The 20511-nt window shown below is 42.4% G+C and overlaps 1 protein-coding gene across 3 annotated transcripts in view; it reads right to left on the bottom strand.

Moving 5' to 3' along the window:
* The window catches only part of PTAR1 (protein prenyltransferase alpha subunit repeat containing 1), a 77496-nt gene that overhangs the window by 23613 nt on the left and 33372 nt on the right, over positions 1–20511 (bottom strand). For all 3 annotated transcript variants that reach the window (XM_033924727.1, XM_033924717.1, XM_033924735.1), the window contains exons 4-5: positions 19623–19727; positions 187–400 (exon numbers count right to left, since the gene is read on the bottom strand). In XM_033924727.1, the coding sequence (XP_033780618.1) occupies positions 187–400; positions 19623–19727 (319 nt within the window). The remainder of the gene's footprint in view (positions 1–186; positions 401–19622; positions 19728–20511) is intronic.

The raw sequence follows: 20511 nt of genomic DNA, 5'->3' as shown, positions 1-20511 counted from the left end.
AGCAATATACAATCCAAAAACTAAAACAAGTGCAATAGATACTTAATTAGCAATCAATGCAATTTTACTGCAAAATGACTAACAGCTGCTAGTGTGTGGGGTCTCTCTGTTGCAAATGCAAAACTGACATGCTAGGTTTTTGATTTTACTATTCTGTGCATGGTTCCCTTATTCATTGTATCATACCTTAACATCCAGCTTTCCCAAGTGCTGAAGGACCCAGATGCGGTGGGACCAGGCATTGTAGTTGCTCGGGTACCTGCCTGCGGCATCATTGCACACCTGCAGTTCCTCCTGGACGATATTCAGCAGCCTCTGGCTGGGTATGTGTCCCGAGCAGCCTTTATTTGGGGCAGCGGGAATGGAGTGTTCCTGTGCAAGCTGTTGCAGCACCCATCGCCTGTCTCACGGAGCAGGGTGGGAGAGGATGGCATGAGAAACACAGAAACAAGTCCTTGTTACTTGCAGCAGTGCTGAAACAGAGTCATAACTCAGTTGAGCACAGAGAAAAATCGGTGTACATAAGCAGTGAACTACCCAGTATTGAGAGGAATTATTCAACTTGCAAAACCAAGCATCTCAAATCTCACCTTCTTGCTGCACTCCTGTAGAAGATGATAGTGGCTCTCTGTGCAGTTCGAGAGTTAATAAACACACTGTAAGAATCATTTCTGCAACAGTCAACTATCACAACATAAACTGGGATCACAAAAAACACTCAAAATGTATCACTGTCTGTTATAAATTTGTGTGCTTCTTTCCCAGCCTGGTCAATTTAGCATGTTCATTTATATGTGAAGAGCAAATAACTTTCCTTATAATTATTCATTTACTCTCTGATAATGGAACCGATAATAAAAAATATCTCTTAGGAATGACACTGGATTATACATGTCGTCATCAAAAACAGTGGTTAACTTATCCACTATTTTGTCTTACAACCCTTATTAATGTATGCTTTTAGTCTCTTAATCAGGATCCTCAGCAGCACCACTTAGAGCTCAAATTATCTCATTGCTCTAAGATTTATGTGTCAACTCGTCATCGGGTCCCACTTTTTAATCTTTTTGTCTATTTAAGACTTTAACTTTTATGTGCATTGAACTTATTTAAGATTATTTTAAGCATATACTTAGCTTAGAATTATGTGGTCTCTGGCTAGGGATCTTACTGCCAACATGTTTCGCCTGCTCAGCTTTGTCAAGGCTCAACCCCTATCAAGACATATAAGCTATAATTATTTCTTGTTCTTTCAGAAACAATGTAACCCAGAATTCCCTACTTCTTCTTCACTTCCACTTTTGTGAAGAGGGACCACATCTGCCCTTCTCCAGTCCTCCGGTATCACTCTAGACCCTAGAGAAGCATTGAAAAAGTCAGTCAGTGGAGCCACCAGAACTTCCCCAAGTTCCATCAGCACCCTTGGAAGTACACAATCTGGCCCCATCGCTTTATCTACCTTTAATTTAACTCCTCAGGAATACAACCCTCTGAAAATTGATCAGGGTCTACCACTACTCCACCCCTATTTGCTTTTGTCTTCTGCAGTCCTGCTCCCGGCACTTCTAAATATTCCTCCCCTTCACCTTTGAATCTCACAATGCCACTTTTGTACTTCTTCCTGTCACTAATATATCTATAAAATGTCTTGTCTCCCCATTTTTACCATGTCATGCTATTTTTTCTTCCATTTGCATCTATGCTTTCCTGACTACCAGCCTCTCAACTTTTCCAGATATTTTTGCCTCTCTTCCTCTTTCTGCGATTGTTTGTAGTTTATGAAAGTTAACCCCTTATTCCTTACCTTCTCAGCTACTACTTTTGAGAACCAAAGCGGCCTCTTTTCCTCTCACTTTTACTTAGTTGCCTCACAAAAAGGCTTATTGCCCTTACAATAACTACTTTCAGTTTTTCCCACTGCATTTCTACTCCTTTCAGACGTTCTCATCCAGATAATTCCTTGACGTAATTCCCCATCTGAACAAAGTTAGTTAAAAAAAAAAAATCTAGAACCTTTACTTCTGAATGAGCCCTCTCTATACCCATCTTAATATTAAACCCTACCATGCAGTGATCACTGGATGCCAGATGATCATCCACTGTAACATCAGAAACACTTTCCCCATTTGTAAGCACTAAGTCCAGTATGACCACATCCTATGTGGATTCCATTACCAAATGCTGGAACAGTTATTCTTGTAGAGAATCCAGGATCTCCCTACTTCTAGAAGACCCAGCAAAAGGAATACCCAATCAGCATCCAGCATTTTAAAATCACCAATTAGTAAAATTTCCCATTTTTAGATATATTCTAAATGTCTACTAATAAATCTCTGTCCACCTCTTCCGTCTGTGAAGGAGACCTGAATATTACACCAATGTAAATATATTTACCATTCCTTCTTTCCGAACTGATCCACAGTGCCTCTTCCTTACCCTGCGGATCCTGCAATTGTGTGGCTTTAATATGATCTTTAACATATAAAATAACATAAATCTTTATTTATATATCTTAAAAACTTTTCGGTTCAAGGCTGTTTACAGGAAAAATGGCTGAGGAGAGTCAGCGAGCTACAGCAATGGAAAGGTCAGAAAATTGTATAGATCGCATAGAGGAAGTTTAAGCAGGATTTTATAAGGAGGAAGCTAAATACATACAAATGAATAATTATAAGGAAAGTTATTTGCTCTTCACATGTAAATGAGCATGCTAAATTGACCAGGCTGGGAAAGAAGCACACAAATTTATAACAGACAGTGATACATTTTGAGTGGTTTTTGTGATCCCAGTTTATGTTGTGGTAGTTGACTGTTGCAGAAATGATAAGTAATACATAGGTAAGGATGTTACTAAGGTAACACTATTCCCCCTCCTTTTCTTCCTACCCTGTCTTTCCTGAACTGATTATAGCCCGGTATAACTACATCCTAGTCATGGTTCTCCATGGACCATGTCTCCATGGATCACCACTATATCCAACTCATCTTCTTCCATCACAGCTTCTAGATCCAGAATCTTGTTTCTCATACTTTGAGCATTAGTATATACTGCTTTCCAGACATTGTCCCCCTTTCCCTATCCAATTTTACTTTTCTTCCTTCCTTCTTTCTCACTCACTATCACTTGTTCCCCTCCCCACATATTCTTTCCCTTTGTTCTTTTTGCTCATTGCTCTTCTTTTTTGTCCCTAAATATCTCCCTTACATTACTATTTCATGCCCTCTCCACTCAAACCTGGAACCCACCACTGTTTCTTTCACTCATTGTTCTTCCCTTCATCCTCTTTCACCTTCTGGCTCTCCCTGTCCTAGCACTTCAACTCCTTAAAACTTTCCCTTGCACACCTCCTCCATCAGCACTTCTGCCCCACTCCCACCCTATCACCACCTCTAGCTTTCTTTCACATCTACCCCATCTTCTCCAGCAATTCTGCACTTCCAACACTCCTTCACAAACAACACCTTTTCACACAGTTTTCATGCAGCAAACCTCACCCTGGTGCTCTTACCCTGGTCCTCTCTTACTTGCTGGATAAAACTCAATACCTTGGGGAAAATAATGTAGTCAGAAACAAAAACATCTTTGCATACCCAAAGATTACTGGCTGCAGATACAAATCATTCCTGGATAGAACCTTTAAGTTCCAAGCAAACAGACAGCAAGTCTGGCTGAAAAACTACATAAACAAACCCAATCTGTCTTACAGTGCATTCCGCAAATCGATCAAAACCGCCCTATTCGCAAAATTCACTGACTAAAATTGTCCCCTCCCTCTCTAGGACTCCCCTCCCTGAAAACGCCTTCCTTTCTCTCCCTCAAGAAGCTCCTCATGTACTCATATATTCGCTGTTCCTAGAACTCCAATTCAAATGGAAGTTCTAAAAAAAAAAAAAAAATACTCAGATATTCTTTACCCTCTGAACACCAATCTGTACGTAACTTTCCCTTCTACACTATTGTATTATATTTAGACTCATTGTATGGTATTGTATCAAGACTTATCAAGACTTAAGTATTGTATTGTATTTAGATCTATTATATTGTATTGTATCTAGACTTGTTGCATTACATTGTACTGTATTGTACATAGACTCATTGTACTGTATTATATGTTGACCTATTGTACTGTATTGAGACCTCTTGTTATTCGCTGAATGTCCAGCCTTCTTGCAGTGTAAACCGCCTAGAAGTCGCCTGACTATGGCGGTATAGAAAAATAAAGTTATTATTATTATTATTATTATCATGTTTGCATTGTTGCCATCAAGGAGATAGGGGAAAGTGACTGAATTCCTTCCAGCTTCCACCCCCTACTGCTTATTCTTTCTTATGCTTTTCTAAAAGTTGTCCCTCTCCTCACCACCTTAACATTCATAAACCCCCACCCTTTTAGCATTCACCTCCTCTCTTCCTCGAGAAATTATACATAGTTCTCTGACTTGTGCTCATGGTATCTCCTTCCCTCTTTGCCTACAGATGAATCCCAATTTTCAGCTTTCAGGGAACTGCTCCATCTCCTCCCCTGCCCTCTTCCCCAGTGATGACTGCTGACAAAAAGGCAAATGCAGAAAGCTACTACTGGCAGGAGCACTTGGTTAAAGAGACAACTTGTGTGCTCGTTAATGGCTAAACGGTGCAGAAAGAATTTTGGAGTGGAAGTTAGCTCATGCGGTAGATATCAATGCACAGGTTATTGAAATGTATAGTAAGGAGGCCCATAGGCATAGCCTAGATCCAAGCCAGGGAGTGTGCAAACGAAGAGGTCATGGGGCCCAATGCATTGCTTTGATGATGTTGTGTCATCTACTTGGTCCTGGGTCCTATAACAATTCACCTCCCCTGCTGCCTCTGAGCACCAACTTCTCCCCCTCTCTTGGTTTATCTCCACTTGTTTTGCAGCAGTCACATCTCTCTACTGCATTCTGCCTCTGAGGAAACAGGAAGTTACATCAAATAAGGCAGGACACAGTAAACGTCGGCTGGCAGCAGGCAGTGAATGCAAGTCGCTGACTGCGCCTGGTGACTGCTGCAAAGTAAGCAGAGGTAAATCGGAGAAAGGGGTTTGAGAGAGAGGGGGGACAAGATATATGACTGCCTGAGGGGGAAGGTTTGAAAAAAAGATGCTTGCAGGGAGAGGAGGGAAATATTTTAAAAAATTAAGAATTGCATTTGTTTGGTTAGTAGGGTGCAAGTGCACCTTGCTGGCTACGCACATGAGGATGAAGTTAATTAACATGAAGCAGAGCAATGCAGAGTTTTTAAGCTATGCACTGATGTCTATTGGGTGAGCATATACAAGAATATTGCTGGGTCTAAGCCAACATAGAAGGATAAGGGGAGCCCCCTGACAGCTTTCCACATCAGCCCCAATGCCACTGGTAGTTTGGTGGCCCCTTATCCAACCTCTCTTCTTTCGATTAAAAAAAAAAAAAAAATCACTAATGCCTAGTGGTAATTCTCCACCCCCACCTGACATGGCTTCTTCCCCCAAATTAAGAAAATATTTCCTGGTGTCTAATCTCCAATTTAAGCTTCTAATTCTGATCCATAAGTTCTTATTCTCAACTGCCCTTGCCTCTCTCTCATTTATGTTCTAGCAAGAGCCAAGCACTCTCCTTCAAATCCTATTTTTTGATTCAATTTATTCACTGTTCATATCTGGCATCCACTTATCAAGCAACCTTCCTCAGAACAGCTCTTCCCATCCCTCTATGTTCTGAACCTTAATACTTGGATTTTCAGATTTGCCTTGAAGACTTGAAGGCTTATGAGCTTGCGGACAAAAGAACTCCCTTGCATGTGGTCATCTCTCGTCTTGTTATCCTATCTCTATCTTATAAGGTTTAATTAATTTCTTTACCTTTTTAAATTTTGGACTGTAAACCACCTTGTATGTTAACTTATTAGGCAGTATGTCTAAGAAACTACTAGAACATAAACCTAAGGGAAAAATTCCCTTATTTGGTAGACTGACCCCAGTTGGTGTGTCCCAGGAGTTACCACTTTGAAGTCACATACCACCACTTTCCAAGACGGCAGCACAGAGGCGGGTACACATAAGTTGGGGGGGGAAGGTGTGTGCTGATAGACACTAGGGAATATTATTGTTTGAAGAAAGCTAATGTGTCAGGGAAGGGGGATATGGTCACTGCTAGACAATTTGGGGGCTAATGCAGACTTGATGACTATTTTAAATGGTCCCCTCCTCTTAGTGTGAGCAAATCACCAACCGTGTCTGAGAAGCCGCCATGTTTCTGACTCGGAGCTTCACTAAGAGTTTCATTATCTGTACGTCCTGAGGCAGCTTTTTTGAGGCGAAACGCTGGCCATCGTTGACCTGTGGGATATTTCTTCTCAACACAACTAACATTGTCCTGATGAGAACATTTAAGCACTAGTTGTTAAATTGTTTTCAAGTCTCCTGATACATTGTGGACAACTCAAGGATTCATTGCATTGCACAAGGCTTTTTGTCTAGTGAAACACTATAAGAGGAGGTTTTTTATGCCAGTGATTATATTTTCCCCTATAAAGCCTCCTATTTATCTGCAATTTTAATATATTGTTGGATTGGAGGAGGGGATATGAGGCTCTTTCCTACCTCGTGATAATTTTTACAATATTAAGCCTGTTTACTAATTGCTAGCTAATCCCTGCGCTGTTTCCATTCAGTGTCTTGGGAGATCATTTTGTGATTCATTCCATAGCATTTACATGGTATATGTGTTTGCTGTGCTGCAAAACTTTTTGAGAGTGTGGTTGTGCTGACAAGAACGAGAACATTTTGGCAATGAGATGAAAATTATTGTGCATTTTTAACATGGCAGCAGTTTGCCTGTTTATTGCTTACTGCATTGTTATAGTATATTAACAGGGCCCTTTAACTAAGGCGCATTAGCCCTTTTAGCCCATGCTAACGCGTCCATTATAATCCATGGACACATTAGTGTTTAGTGTGCGCTAAATCGGCTAGCGCGCCTTAGTAAAAGGACTCCATAGAAACATGATGGCAGATAAAAGGCCAAATGGCCCATCCAGTCTGCCCATCTGCAGGAACCATTCTCTCTTCTCTCTAAGAGATCCCAAATGCCTATCCCAGTCTTTCTTGAATTCAGTCACAGTCTCTGTCTCCATCACCTCTTCCAGGAGACTGTTCCATGCATCTACCACCCTTTCTGTAAAAAAAAGTATTTCCTTAGATTACTCCTGAGCCTATCACCTCTTAACAAAACATTGCAATTAGATTATTGTATGGCTGTGACTCCACTTCTTAAAGCAGAACATATTCTTCCTATAGCCTACCGAATCCCCTACAAATATAATATAATCACTTTTTTAGTTATGTCCTCTGAAGTTCCTTCATTTTTGCACCGTTTTTTGGTTCATTATACTGCATGGAGATCTTTTCATTCATCAAACCAACATCTTTTGAGTGTTCCTTCTTTTAGGCAGTTATTTCTTGATATGCACAGAAATTCTTCATTCTCAGTTATAGTACCTACTTTTCGGAACTCTCTCTCCATTTATCTCCGTGAAGAAAAATCATTCCTTACATTTAAAGCTCAATTAAAGGTGTTCTACTTCTCACAAGCATTTTGCTCATAGGGTTTTTTTTTCTTTTTAAGTAGGTTATATAATGGCTTCCCTCTTTTTTCCCCTTTCCTTTGCAAATTTTATTGTAATCTAACCTTATTGTTTTTTTCCCTTTAAATGTAATGGAGTTTGTTTTTGTATTAATTTATATTCACTGTAAACCGCTTAAACTTTGGTAAACTTTGGTTTTTATATTTGTGGTATATTAAACAAATTGAACTTGAAAACTTTGAACTTAATTTCATCCTATGCCCTCTCATTCCAGAGCTTCCTTTCAAATGAAAGAGACTCGGACTCATGCGCATTTATGCCATGCAAGTATTTAAATGTCTCTCCCCTCTCCCACCTTTCCTCTAAAGAATACATATTGTGGAGCTAATTTCATAACAGAAGACACATGCATAGCCATCAGTGTGCAGCTCTACTGAGACAAGTAGAGCTGAGCAGAAAACAATTGTTTAACTGTTCTCCACCCCCCTTTCTGCTCCTCCCTATGCATTACATGAGGACAGGGAAGTAGTTAAGACTGGAGCAGATACAGTGGAGCAGAAAATTTTATGGAATATATATAATCATAGCTAACAACTCTGTGAATGGCTTTGATTTGGTCCTAAATAGTACTTTTCTCTCTTATGAATTATTGCAAAAGAGATCTGTGTTAGATAAATTACATCCTAAGATTCCAACATTATGTTAAAATGCATGTGTATTAAGGCTGAAATAAAAATTGTAGTCATGGATTAAAATAGATGGTTAATATCAATTGTGCATGTATTAGAACTCATCTAATCATACATTTGTGTGTATCAGTGTTCTCTTAATAAAATACTGCTTAGAATTATTATTTGGATATTGATACTATTAGCATTTCCTGGGAACCAGGGTTCAACTCCTGCTTCTGCCAATCTTTGTGATCTTGTGTGCCATCACTTTATATCCCACTGCTTCAGGTATCTATGTACTTGGTCTAAGCCAGGGGTGTCCAATGTCGGTCCTCGAGGGCCGCAATCCAGTCGGGTTTTCAGGATTTCCCCAATGAATATGCATTGAAAGCAGTGCATGCAAATAGATCTCATGCATATTCATTGGGGAAATCCTGAAAACCCGACTGGATTGCGGCCCTCGAGGACCGACATTGGACACCCCTGGTCTAAGCTCTCTAAGGCAGGAACTCGCTGTAGCTTTCAACAATTTCTGCCCCAGAGAGAGTCCTGGTACTGTAGAACTCTTTATGGATGTCATAACACTAACAGTGGATACATGTGACTGGCTGCTGTTTCAGTTAACTAAAGGAAGGACTTATCGCTCTTCTACACCAGCAGGACTATCAACGGCCCTCAAGTTATCTGCCTATTTCATGATCATCTTTGCTTCCTTTCTGATCTCATGCCTGAGTTGCATCATTTTCTATTCCAAAATAAGCATCTTTATTATGACTCCTTTTCTTATAATTTTGGAGTCCTAGTTTTGTTTTTTACCCACCGTTTCCTTTTTGCTCCTCTGTAACTAAGAAAGGGGAGGAGGAGGATTGGTGACCTAAATCTTCATTTCTTCATATTTGTAACTACCTGGGGGATTTCCTCCCACTCTACAATATGCTTTGCCTGGTCATTGCATTTACAGTTTTCAGTTGAGGGCCACAAGGTAAGACTCCTTTTGGAAGCCTGCAATGATTTATTTATTTATTTATTCATTAATTCATTCAATTTCTATATCGTTCTCCCAGGAGAGCTCAGAATGGTTTACATGAGTTTATTCATTTTTCCCTGTCTGTCCTGGTGAGCTCACAATCTATCTAATGTACCTGGGGTAATGGGGGGATTAATTGGCTTGCCCAGGACCACAAGATACAGGGTGGGTTTGAACCCACAACCCCAGGGTACTGAGGCTGTAGCTTTAATCACTGCGCCACACTCTGGCTATTCACACTCTGGCCATTCTTAAGCAAAGATAGTGATTTGTCCTTCCAGTTGGAACCGTGAATGCTTCCTAAACAGTAAGGGTTCTTAACTTGTTATTGGTAGTAAAACTGTGTACTACTGTAATTTTAGACTAAGTCAAAATATATAGTAAGTAGTAAGGGGATTGAATTCTCGAATGTTATAAAAATAGGAGGTCAAAAATAAATGAAATATTAATACTATAGAGATCTCCTAAATAAACCAAAAAAAATTTTAAATGAGTGGTATAAGAAAATTCTATACTTTTTGTCACATACACTTAGAAATGTGTAATTCAGCCAGGAGCCGGAGCTCCTATAGCCAAACCCACCGCCCCATCACTGGGTATGGAAGTATTAAGTAAACTGCTAATGTGCTAATTCAGTGGTAAAAATAATCTTGCAATGGCAAAAATGAACTCTTCCACTTATCTCTTGAAAGTTCTTAACAGGTCCCGACATGGACCATGTTTCGCAGTTCTGTTTCAAGGAACCCGAAAAAAAGGCTTTGTGGTTCAAATGCCAAAAAGATCAGTGATAGTGCAATTGTAGCAATGATCGCTTGTTCTGTTGAAAAAAGGAAAAAAACTTAAATATCACATCTTCTTAATGGCGTAGACAAATAGCTAAATAGAAAATATTGTAAAGGCTACATAGGTAGAGGGTACTTGCCATATATACTTGATTTACAACAACTCCTCGACTTCTATTTTCATGTAAAGGCTATGGAACGCCGACTTAGGTTTAAAATAAAGTGTGATGACATCATCCCGCCTGTGCGGGGTGACGTTTCGACCAGCTGAGTCTTTGGCCGACTGTCAGATGAAACTAATACTGGAGCTAACCATAAAACAGTGAAGTTGGTGCTGAAGCTGACCATGAGATGATAAAGAGCCTTATCAAAACTATAAGAACGCTTGCCACTCTAATTCACTATTTAAGCCCTCAGGATATAAAGTGTGTAATTTGAGAATCAGACATTGTTCTTTGATCCATAAGACCCGGGAGAAGTCACCTCCTCTGGATAGCCTAGGTACTTCTAAAACTGAAAACCGGAATTCATCAATGGTGTGTTGTTTGTCTGTCCAGTGTTGTACTAAGGGGGCTTCCAATTTATTAGTCCGAATCTTGCTTAGATGTTCCGTAATTCTGAGCTTAATGCTACGTGATGTCTGTCCGATGTAATGTAACAAACATGGACCCTGGACTACATATACGACTCCCTGGGTCTCACAATCAGAGGACGTATAAAGTGCTTTCTTTTTGATCCAATCAGGAAGTGAAAATTGGGAAAGAGTTGCACTGTACTGGCAACATTTACAGTGTCCACACGGAGAGTGTCCGCTATGTATAACGGGTTCTCCTATAGGAGTATAGTATGATCGTACTAGATGTTGTTTTAGGTTGGTTCCTTTAGAAAACGCAAATTTTGGCTGATCTTGGAACTCGGGATGATATTGCATAATACTCCAATGTTTTTTGACGATGCGTTTGATGTTAAAGGCTTGATTGGAATAAGGTAATACGCATACAATAGAAGATTCCTGTTCTTGATGTTTTGGCTGTTGGAGTGTTTCCCATGGAGCGTTCGAAGCTCTTTTATGTGCTTTCTTGATAATAGATTTAGGATATCCTCGCTCCAAAAATCTATTGGTCATATCCTGGGCTTTGATGGTAAAATCTTCCTGAGTTGAACAAATTCTCTTGAGTCTGAGGAATTGCCCTGTTGGGATATTGTCTCTGAGTAGTCTAGGATGTAAACTGTCGTTGTTCAATAAATTATTGCGATCAGCAGTGTTGAAAAGTCTCCCATGCTTTAGCATAAGTGGAGACCATCGTAGGCTTCTTGGCTTTCAGGAGAGTAGCAATAGCTACCTCTGAGTAGATTTTGTGCTCTAATGCCACGTGCTCAAGAACCATACCATAAGACCAAAGCAATCCAGTTCTTCTATGACCACTGGGCCCTGAGATAGAAGATCAGGCTGTACCTGCAGTCTGAGACCCTGTTCCCTCTGAAGATTCACTAGGTCCATGTACCATAGCCTGTGTGGCCAATCTGGTGCTATGCGGACCACTCTCCCTAGGTGGTTTGCTATTCTGTTAAGTATTCGCTGTATCATGGGCCATGGAGGAAACATGTTTAAGAGCTGGTTCTTTGGCCACAGCTGATTGTCCAGACCTTCGCTTTCGGACTTGGATCTTCGACTGAAGAAACGGTCCGCCTTCTTGTTCCTCGCTGTAGCCATCAGATCGAAATTTGGCTTAATCCATCGAAGAGTGATGAACTGGAATGCTGCTGCAGATAAAATCCATTCTCCAGGGTCTAAATTCTGCCTGCTAAGCTAATTGGCCTGGACATTGTCCACTCTTGTTACAAATGTTGGAGATCGCCTGTTAGTGTAGCTCTGCCCACTGAACAATAAGTGGGCTTCCAGGCTCAACTGTGCACTCTTGGTGCCTCCTTAGCGACTGACATACGCCACTGCTGTAGCATTGTCCGAGAAGACTCATATCACCTGTCCTTTCAGACTTCTCCAGTTTCTGTAATGCCAATCGAATAACCCAAACCTGCAGTCTTTTGATGGAGCATTTTATCTAAAAGGCCGACTACTGCTCCTGGACTGGACATCTGTTGCCAAAAGGCTTACAGCCGTTGTGAGAATCACCCATGAAGTTATTCTGAGGATATGCCACATAATAACAACTGTGGATGGAGCCACACTAACTTATACCGCAGTAGGATTCCGCAGTCCACAGGACAGTCATTTGATGAGAGTCCTTTAGTGGGGACCACCGAGACAGTAGTGCATTCTGGAGAGGATGCATGGTAAGCCATCACCCAAGGGACATCTACAGTGGCTGCCCTGGAGCCTAGTACTTAGAAGACAGTGACATAGATGAATGTGTAGATGGCTTGGCCATCATGTCCGTCATCTGAGTGTAAAGCTTCTGTCTGCATGCCTCTGGAAGATAGATCCGGTCTTCTACCATGTTAAACAGAATTTTCAGGTATTCCCGGGATTAGGACGGAACCAGTTGGCTCTTCTGAAAATTCACTATTCAGCCCAGGCTCCGCAAGACCTGGACCACTTGAGTCACTGCTTGTTCCCCTTCTGATAACTATGGTGTTCTGATCAGCCAGTCATCCAATCCTGCCCTATGGAGACTTGCAATCCTGCCCTATGGAGACACACTGCTACCACCATCACCACCACCCCCATCTCCTTGATGAATATGCGAGGTGCTGTTGCCATCCCAAAGGGAAGTGCTAAGAACTGATAATGCCTCTCCAGTACATGAAATCTCAGGAATCTCCTGTGTTCTGGAAATATGGGAATGTGCAGGTAGGCTTCCGTCAAGTCTAAGAAAGCTAGAAATTCCCCTGGAGCTACCACTGCTATGACTGACCGCACAGACTCCATGTGAAAGCATGGAACCTTCAGGGCTTCGTTGACATGCGTAAGATCCAGAATGGGTCTCTAGTCCTTTGAGCCTTTCTTGGGCACTATGAAGTATATGGAGTATCTATTCTTCTGGTGGCACTGACTCTTATGACCTAAATTTCTACAAGATTCTGCATGATTTTTCTGGGCACTCCACCGGGGAGTCTACAAACCAGTCTGTTAGGCTGTACCCTTCCCAAATGATCTCCAGCACCCAGAGATCTGACAATAATAATGGAAGTGACAGGTATGCAAATCTCTCTCATGCATATTCATTAGGGATATCTTGAAAACCTGACTGGATGGGGGTCCCCCAGGACAGGTTTGGGAACCACTGCTCTAGATGTTTGAGGTCTGCTGTCCAGCAGAGATTTTGGCCAGCAATCTGCCATGCTGGCCATCAGATTGTCTATACCCTTTCCGAACAACATCTATCCTTTGAAAGGGAGTCTGTTGAGAGTAGACTTGGAAGATACACCAGGCTTTCTGCAGTGTTACATACTACTCCCAAGTATTCCAGGGACTGGGATGGAACCAGTTGGCTCTTTTGGAAGTGGAATCTCTCGCCCATTGCCTGATCGTGTTGGGCTGACGGCCCTTTTCTGCCATCATATTCTATGATCCAGAGAATTCTGTGGCTGAAATGGAATAAGCCAAGACTCTGCACATGACTGATGCTGTCATAGAGAGCATCAGCTACACAATTCATCCCTGCAAGCATAAGCTGTGGCTTATGTATGGGGCTACCAGGATGAGCCCCATACATCTTGGTATGACAAGCGTGTGCCACAAAAGAGGCTCCTGCAGCTTTTTTGATCTCTAAGGCCAAAACTTCAAAATGACTTTTTAGGACCACATCCACTCTGCGATCCTGTGTATCCTTTAATGCTATGTCTCCCTCACTTGGCAGGGACATTTGCTTGGTTATGTGAGCAACCAAGGAATCCACCTTAAGTGGAGCAAATATCTGATGACACTCCTGCACCACAGGATACAGCCTAAACATTGTTTTGGCTACCTCAGGAGTATTACAGTGCTCTGTGACTAAAACACTCATATCAAGATGCCAGGGAAAAGACGTGGGCTGCGCTCTCACTCCGTTCCGGATAGAACAATGAGTGGAAGGGGCCTGCTGAAAGTCTAACTGCAACTCCCACAAGGAATCAGTAAAGAGCTCTAATAGCACCAAAGGCTTGAACAGCCAGCATACTATGGGATCATCCCCCTGATCAAGGGCCACTACTGCATCCTGTGTTCCTGCTTCTGTTTGCGACCCTATATCACTCAGAAGGGAAGACTCACTCTGTGACAGCAAGAGCATATAGACTGAACCCTTGTTCTCTGACTCCTTGTCAAAAAGGTCCACAAGTTCCTGGTCAGCCGCCATCAGTGACTCTGATGCACACTGGAAGCCTAAGCCCCCTTGCGTGACCCCTGGTTGCTGCCAGACCTCATATAAGCTTGCCACATCAAATTAACAAATTCAGGAGAAAAGGCCTTACTAGTCATCACCGAGTTCCCTTTAGGTAACTCCATCTTACGTGTCTTGGGCTTTGTGGCTTCCACACTCTTACGCTTAGGTACACCTCTGTTCTGGAGCTAAAGGAGGGATTTTCTCTTAGTGGACAGACACCCCTAGAGGTTCCTCAACCCTTGAGACCAAAGGAGAGGCTAAGCCTGATGCTCCTGCCTCCCCTTCACGTTCTGCATGGCACGCGGTACAAGGGCATTCTTCCGGCATCCATTCAGCAAAAAACTGACATGAATTAGGGGTAAAAGAGCCTGAGGACTCCATCCCTGGCAGTTTTGAGGCAAAATGAGGTGATTTGAAGAACCTGAAGAACTTTTAAAACAAAAAAAATTTGGAAAATCCAAGATGGACACCGCGACAGTGTTTTGGTGCCAAAGAACGGCTCAAACATGCCTTAACTAAAAGTAAGAAACTCAGAAAACAGGATTTTAGAGGTGGGAGACTAGAGGATGTGGCAGAAACCTTCAAAAATAGGCTTTATAGAACTCCCTGATTTTGCCCATAGGCTGCAATAGCCTTACTCATTGTGATACGTACTCTGAAGGTGCTGCAACGTGCCTCAGCTTTAAGACGTAGCTGGATCTGGGAGAAGAACCCCTGCAAATATAAACAGACTCACTTCTTGGTGGATTAATAACAGAAGGCGGGCAAATTTTTATAATATATATATGTCCCAAGGGTTAATATTTAGTTGTAAAAACCCTTTATGCCAGCATCTCCTGGATGTTGTACAAAAATTCTTACTGTTATTCCTTAACTTTATAATTAAATTCAACCCTTTATGCCAGCATCTCCTGGATGTTGTGCAAAAATTCTTACTGTTATTCCTTAACTTTATAATTAAATTCAATCAAACATGATCACAGTAAGTTTTGGCATAAAGGGTTTTTACAACTAAATATTAACCCTTGGGACTTATATATTATAAAAACTTGCCCGCCTTTTGTTATTAATCCACTCGGAAGTGATTTGTGGAAGATTTAATTTTTTCTCACTTCTTCATCTTCTCCACCTTGGTAGTGATTCACTGAGAAGAATCCCTGCCTCAATCAGCCAGTCCTCCAAATGTCAAGATCTTTGGGCTTCCAGTCAGATTGGTCCTCAACTCCTGCAGAACAACTCATGCGAAAGGGGGAGTTAGAATTGCAGCTGGCACCCTGAAGAGCCCCGCTGAGCTTTCTGTGGATGCCTAACAGCCTGTGCTCAAGCCCCTGTGATTCAGTAGGCGAGCTAAGCTACTAGGGATACGGACACCAAGCTACACAAAGGTTTCTGCAGGCTGGCCCAGCAGGTCCCCCAAGGGACTAACTTGCCAACTGCAAGCCCAAGTCTGTTTCTTCTCCATGCAAGCAGCGTTTTCCTCTCACTGGGGAGCTCTAGTGCACCAACAGCCGCAAAAACTCAAAAAATACCGAAAATAAATAAATATATAGCGCAGATCAGAAAGACACCTTCCAGCTTGCGATCTGAAGGAAAAACTGAAGGGGGCAGCAGAGCCCTCTGGAGAGAAGGAGGAGTTGAAAACCTGGAATGGATTCCCTCTACAGAGTTCGTGAGCACGGGGAGAATACCCTACTGTCCAGAATGACACACCTATTGCACTAGAACAGTGGTCTCAAACTCAAACCCTTTGCAGGGCCACATTTTAGATTTATAGGTACTTGGAGGGCCGCAGAAAAATAGTTAATGTCTTATTAAAGAAATGACAATTTTGCATGAGGTAAAACTGTTTATAGTTTATAAATAAATCTCCCCCCCCCGGAAGGCCTGCATGTTCCCCTCTTCTTTGCAGCATCCTCCAGTTTCCCCCCTGGCCTACCAGTCTTAGTTTCAGCTGCAGAGGAGGATTGCCGGTACTGTACCTCAGTCTGCAGAGAGGATTGCCGGTACTTTACAGGCTGCCATCGGCCTCCGCAGTACATTACCTCTGCTGCGGTCCCTCCCCTCCTCTGACATCAGTGGCAGGATCGCGGCAGAGGGAACGTGCTTCTCAGGACGACGGCAGCCTGGGAAAAGTGGAAGACTGTAAGTGCACACCACAAAGCCAGGAAGAAGTGGATGGAGCCGGCTGAGTGACCAAATTTAATTCCTGCACAGACTCAGAAATAAGATCTGGCAATGTCGCACTTAAACAAGCGCAGAACCGTGGGATTATCCCCTGGTTCTAAAGCTCCAGAGGTCTTCGAAGAGTCAGAATAGACTCTTGACCCCTGTCCTGGGGAGTGCTGGAGAATAAGGGATCAGCGAGCTGGTCATCATCACAATCATAAGTATCACCCAAATCAGGAATACGCAGTGCTGTAACAGTGGCTGACAGAGGAAGACGTGCCCAGAGAAGCAATGCCGCTGAGCGAAGCATCTGAGTTGGTGCGGGACTGCTGTGAAATTAATTTGACAAATATTTCATAAAGTCTGAGAAGGCCTTTGGCTCCTGGGGTGCAGAGTCACCCTTAGATGACTTAATTTTATGTTTCTTAGGCTGAAGGTCTATCGCCTTGCACACAGGGCTATCAGCTGTGCTGGGCCCCAAAAACAAAGAGGGCCACCCTACTGGGCTAGCCAAATGATTGGTTACCTGCTTAATCAGGGGAGGGGGTAAGCTTTGTGCTGCTACCTCTTTCAGCTGTGCCACATGGCATGTGATGCAAAGATGCTCCTGAGGCATTAAAGGTGCACAATCCTGGCAATAATTTACACTAGGAGAGCCCAAGGACTCCATCCCAACAAGGTTTGAGGCAAAAAGTACAGTTTTGGAGCCTTTAAAAAAAAGATTGCTAAAAATCCAAGATGGCCGCCGCTAAGAAATTTGCACCAAAATTGATACTTTTCAGAGTCAGCAAACTTTAAATGAACAGCGATTTTAGGATTTTTCAGTTGGGGGGAAACACAGGGGGACAGGCAGAAAACCTTCAAAACTTAGAAATTCAGATCCCGCCCCCCCCGATCCACCTCTTAGGCTGACAGCCTTTACTCACTGAGCCCTGTGTTGGGAATGTGCTGCAGCTTGCCTCAGCTCTCTTATAGTAGCTGGAATCAGAGAATCACTGCCTCAGGCTGTGAATGCCTCTTCGATGCTGATCTTCAGGCTGCCAGACCTGACTGCACCTCCACCCTCAAAGATCGACGGATACGCTCAGAAACGAGCAGAGGTGAGAAATACAGCCGGCACCCTGTGAGATACTGCTGAATCTTCTAGGTATGCCTAACAGCCTGCGCTTGAGCCTTCATTCGGCAAAAGGAGAAAAAGTAGGGATGGCCCCAAGCTCCTTAGAAGCAGATGCAGGCTGGCTGACAGGTACCACCAGGGATTGGCCTGTCAGCTACAGACTGAAGTTTGTGATCTCCATGCAGGTACAACTGAAGAATCGCTCCAAGCACAAGTAAATCTCACAAAAAAGGATGAAATACACCAAATAAAATAATAAAAGGGAGAGAGCAGAACAAGCACACTACTGCTGGCACACGTGGAGCTAGAGAGCACAGTGAAGTAGAACAGAGTCAAAGAAAACATCCAGAGTGGATTCCTTCTGCATATGGCACTTGGCCATTGGGACACAACCCACTTGTATAGAATGTCTCACCTATTGCACCGGAAATCACATTCTCAGTTGAGAAACCCAACACTGATCATGCAAGGCTCCTGAATTGAGGCTCCTCTGTATCCTCCCCTCTGAAATTGTGGATAGCATCTGGGGCTATGCCAGAAACTCAATTAATTATTCAGCTCACAAGCACAAGGATGGGAGGGTGGGGGAGATTATTTATATAAGAAATCACAATTAAAATGACTGTCCATGGGACGAACGGCTTCAGCAGCCTGTAAGGACAGTCTCCCTACAGTGTAATTCTCAGAGAACACAGCCTCATGGCCACATCAATATTTCTAACAGCCTCAGTGCAGACAGCTTAAATTTCACTTGCTAGGAGCATGAGCCGCATGTTAAATGAAGACAAGTGAAAAAAAGATTTGGCACCTTTGACGGATGTCCAGGTTGCCCTTTCCATGTCATTCTTGTTTCCAGATGCTTTATTACTCAGGTAGGAAGACTTACTGCTGCTGCAAGTCCCGTGTCTACCATAAAGCACTGTGATCAGCAACTAGGTCAAAGTTGTGTGAAACTGCTTGACTACATTTCTGTTCACAATCTGTCCTGTCTACAGTTCAGTATCTGTTAAACTATTGTAAAAAAAAAACAAAACAAAAAACAATCCATCATAATATGAAAGGTAATTTAGTTCACCTTTTGCTATTTGGAGGATACCTGTAGGCAGGGGCAGCTCATGGAGGATGAGGGGGGGTCATGTAAATGGACTCACTTCAGGGCCTCCTTTGCATAAATTAGTAGGAACTGCAAAGCAGAGCCATGTGTGAAAAACGGTTGCTAAGTGACAGGGCTGACCCATTCGACAGGGAAACTGCTTGCTTGGAGATGGGATAGAAGGGTAGTATCGAGCCCATGGAACTCTTGATTTAGTCAAAAGAATTAACTGCAAAGCAAGACACTTCTTTTCATTTCCATCTAGAGAAATGTTTTTGCTTGAAAGCACTGGGAATAAAAATCTTGCTCACAGGCTGCCCTCTGGGATAAAGACTTTAAACAACTATTCTTTCTATTCATGTCTTATCAGGATTTTAGAAGACAATTGAAGACTTATCTGTTCCCTAGATTTTTGGATAACTAAATTCTTCAGATTCTTACTGTGAATTAGATTAATTTTTTGTAAACCACATAGATCTTCATGGTTATGTGGTCTATAAGTTGATTTTATGTTATGTGGGCAGTCAAAAAAGGCCATAATGTATATACTCTAGAGTCAAACTCTCTAGACCTATTCAGAAAATGTTAACACCACAATTGCCTATAGATCTGGCCTGGCTTCAACCCAACAAGTCCGTGCTCTGGGTAGGGGGTGCTCTACAAAGTGAAACAGATGATGTTTCTTAGCTGCCACATGCTATGCTCCAATTATACAGACTAGGCTTTCTTAGGTCGAGAGGCTGCTCACACCATGCACCCACTGCGCTACACCTGGGGCCATTGGAAAGAGGCTCACATTGAGCTACACGAAAAGGTATAGCAGGTAACATGATGAAAGACAACAAAACAGGCAAACCTGTGGATCCATGTTTCCGGGCTCTTAGGAAATTTAGTTAATGTCAGTTTTCCCAGGTGCAAATCTTTCACTGGATTTAACGTTCCAGCCTGTATCAGTTCTTTCCTGTTGGAGAGAAGGAGAGGCGCTTGTCAAATAACAGCTTTCTTCCATATGTGCACTCAACCCCCATCTCATCCTTGCACTTGATGTTCTCATGTGCTCTGTAAAATTAATACAGTCATTAATACAGTAAAATTAATACCCTACTTCCTCTCTCCTTTTGGTCTCCTATTTGATGCTGCCCCTTTTCCTCCTTCCAGTCTGCCCCTTCCATTGTTCCCATCCCGTCCTCTTACTCTTTCTTCTCTCCCTTCCAATTCCGTCCTGTCCTGAACTCTCCTCCCCAACATTGCTACTTATGTTCACCCAATCAAGATGAAGAGGTGGAAAGGAAGTACAAGGAGAAGGGGGAGAGTGATAAACAAGGAAAACATGAGGGAAATGAATAATACATTCACCAAAAGGAGTTAGCAAAAGAAGCAACAGAATTGAAACTGAAAATAGAGAATACACAAAAACACCAGAGACAAGGAAAAAAAAGTCAGAAGAGACATGAAACAAGAGGATTTTTTTTTATTTAAAAATCTATATGCCACATAATCTATCATTCTTAATGACACAGCACAGCAGCAAGTAAGACTAGAGACACCAAGGGATAAATAAGTATTTTAGTTTCCTCTCCTCTCTGAACACACTACCAAAACTCTTCTCCACGCTATCACTACCTCACGCTTAGACTACTGCAACATACTTCTCTCAGGCCTTCCAGTCATCTATCTTTCACCCCTTCAATCCGTTTAAAATGTTGCTGTACAACTCATATTCTGTGAGAGCCATTATTCTCACA

The sequence above is a fragment of the Geotrypetes seraphini genome, chromosome 1 (assembly GCF_902459505.1).
Source record: "Geotrypetes seraphini chromosome 1, aGeoSer1.1, whole genome shotgun sequence".
In the NCBI taxonomy this organism is placed as follows: Eukaryota; Metazoa; Chordata; class Amphibia; order Gymnophiona; family Dermophiidae; genus Geotrypetes; species Geotrypetes seraphini.
The sequence above is the reverse complement of the archived record's forward strand: the minus strand, read 5'-3'. Positions and strand labels throughout refer to the sequence as shown.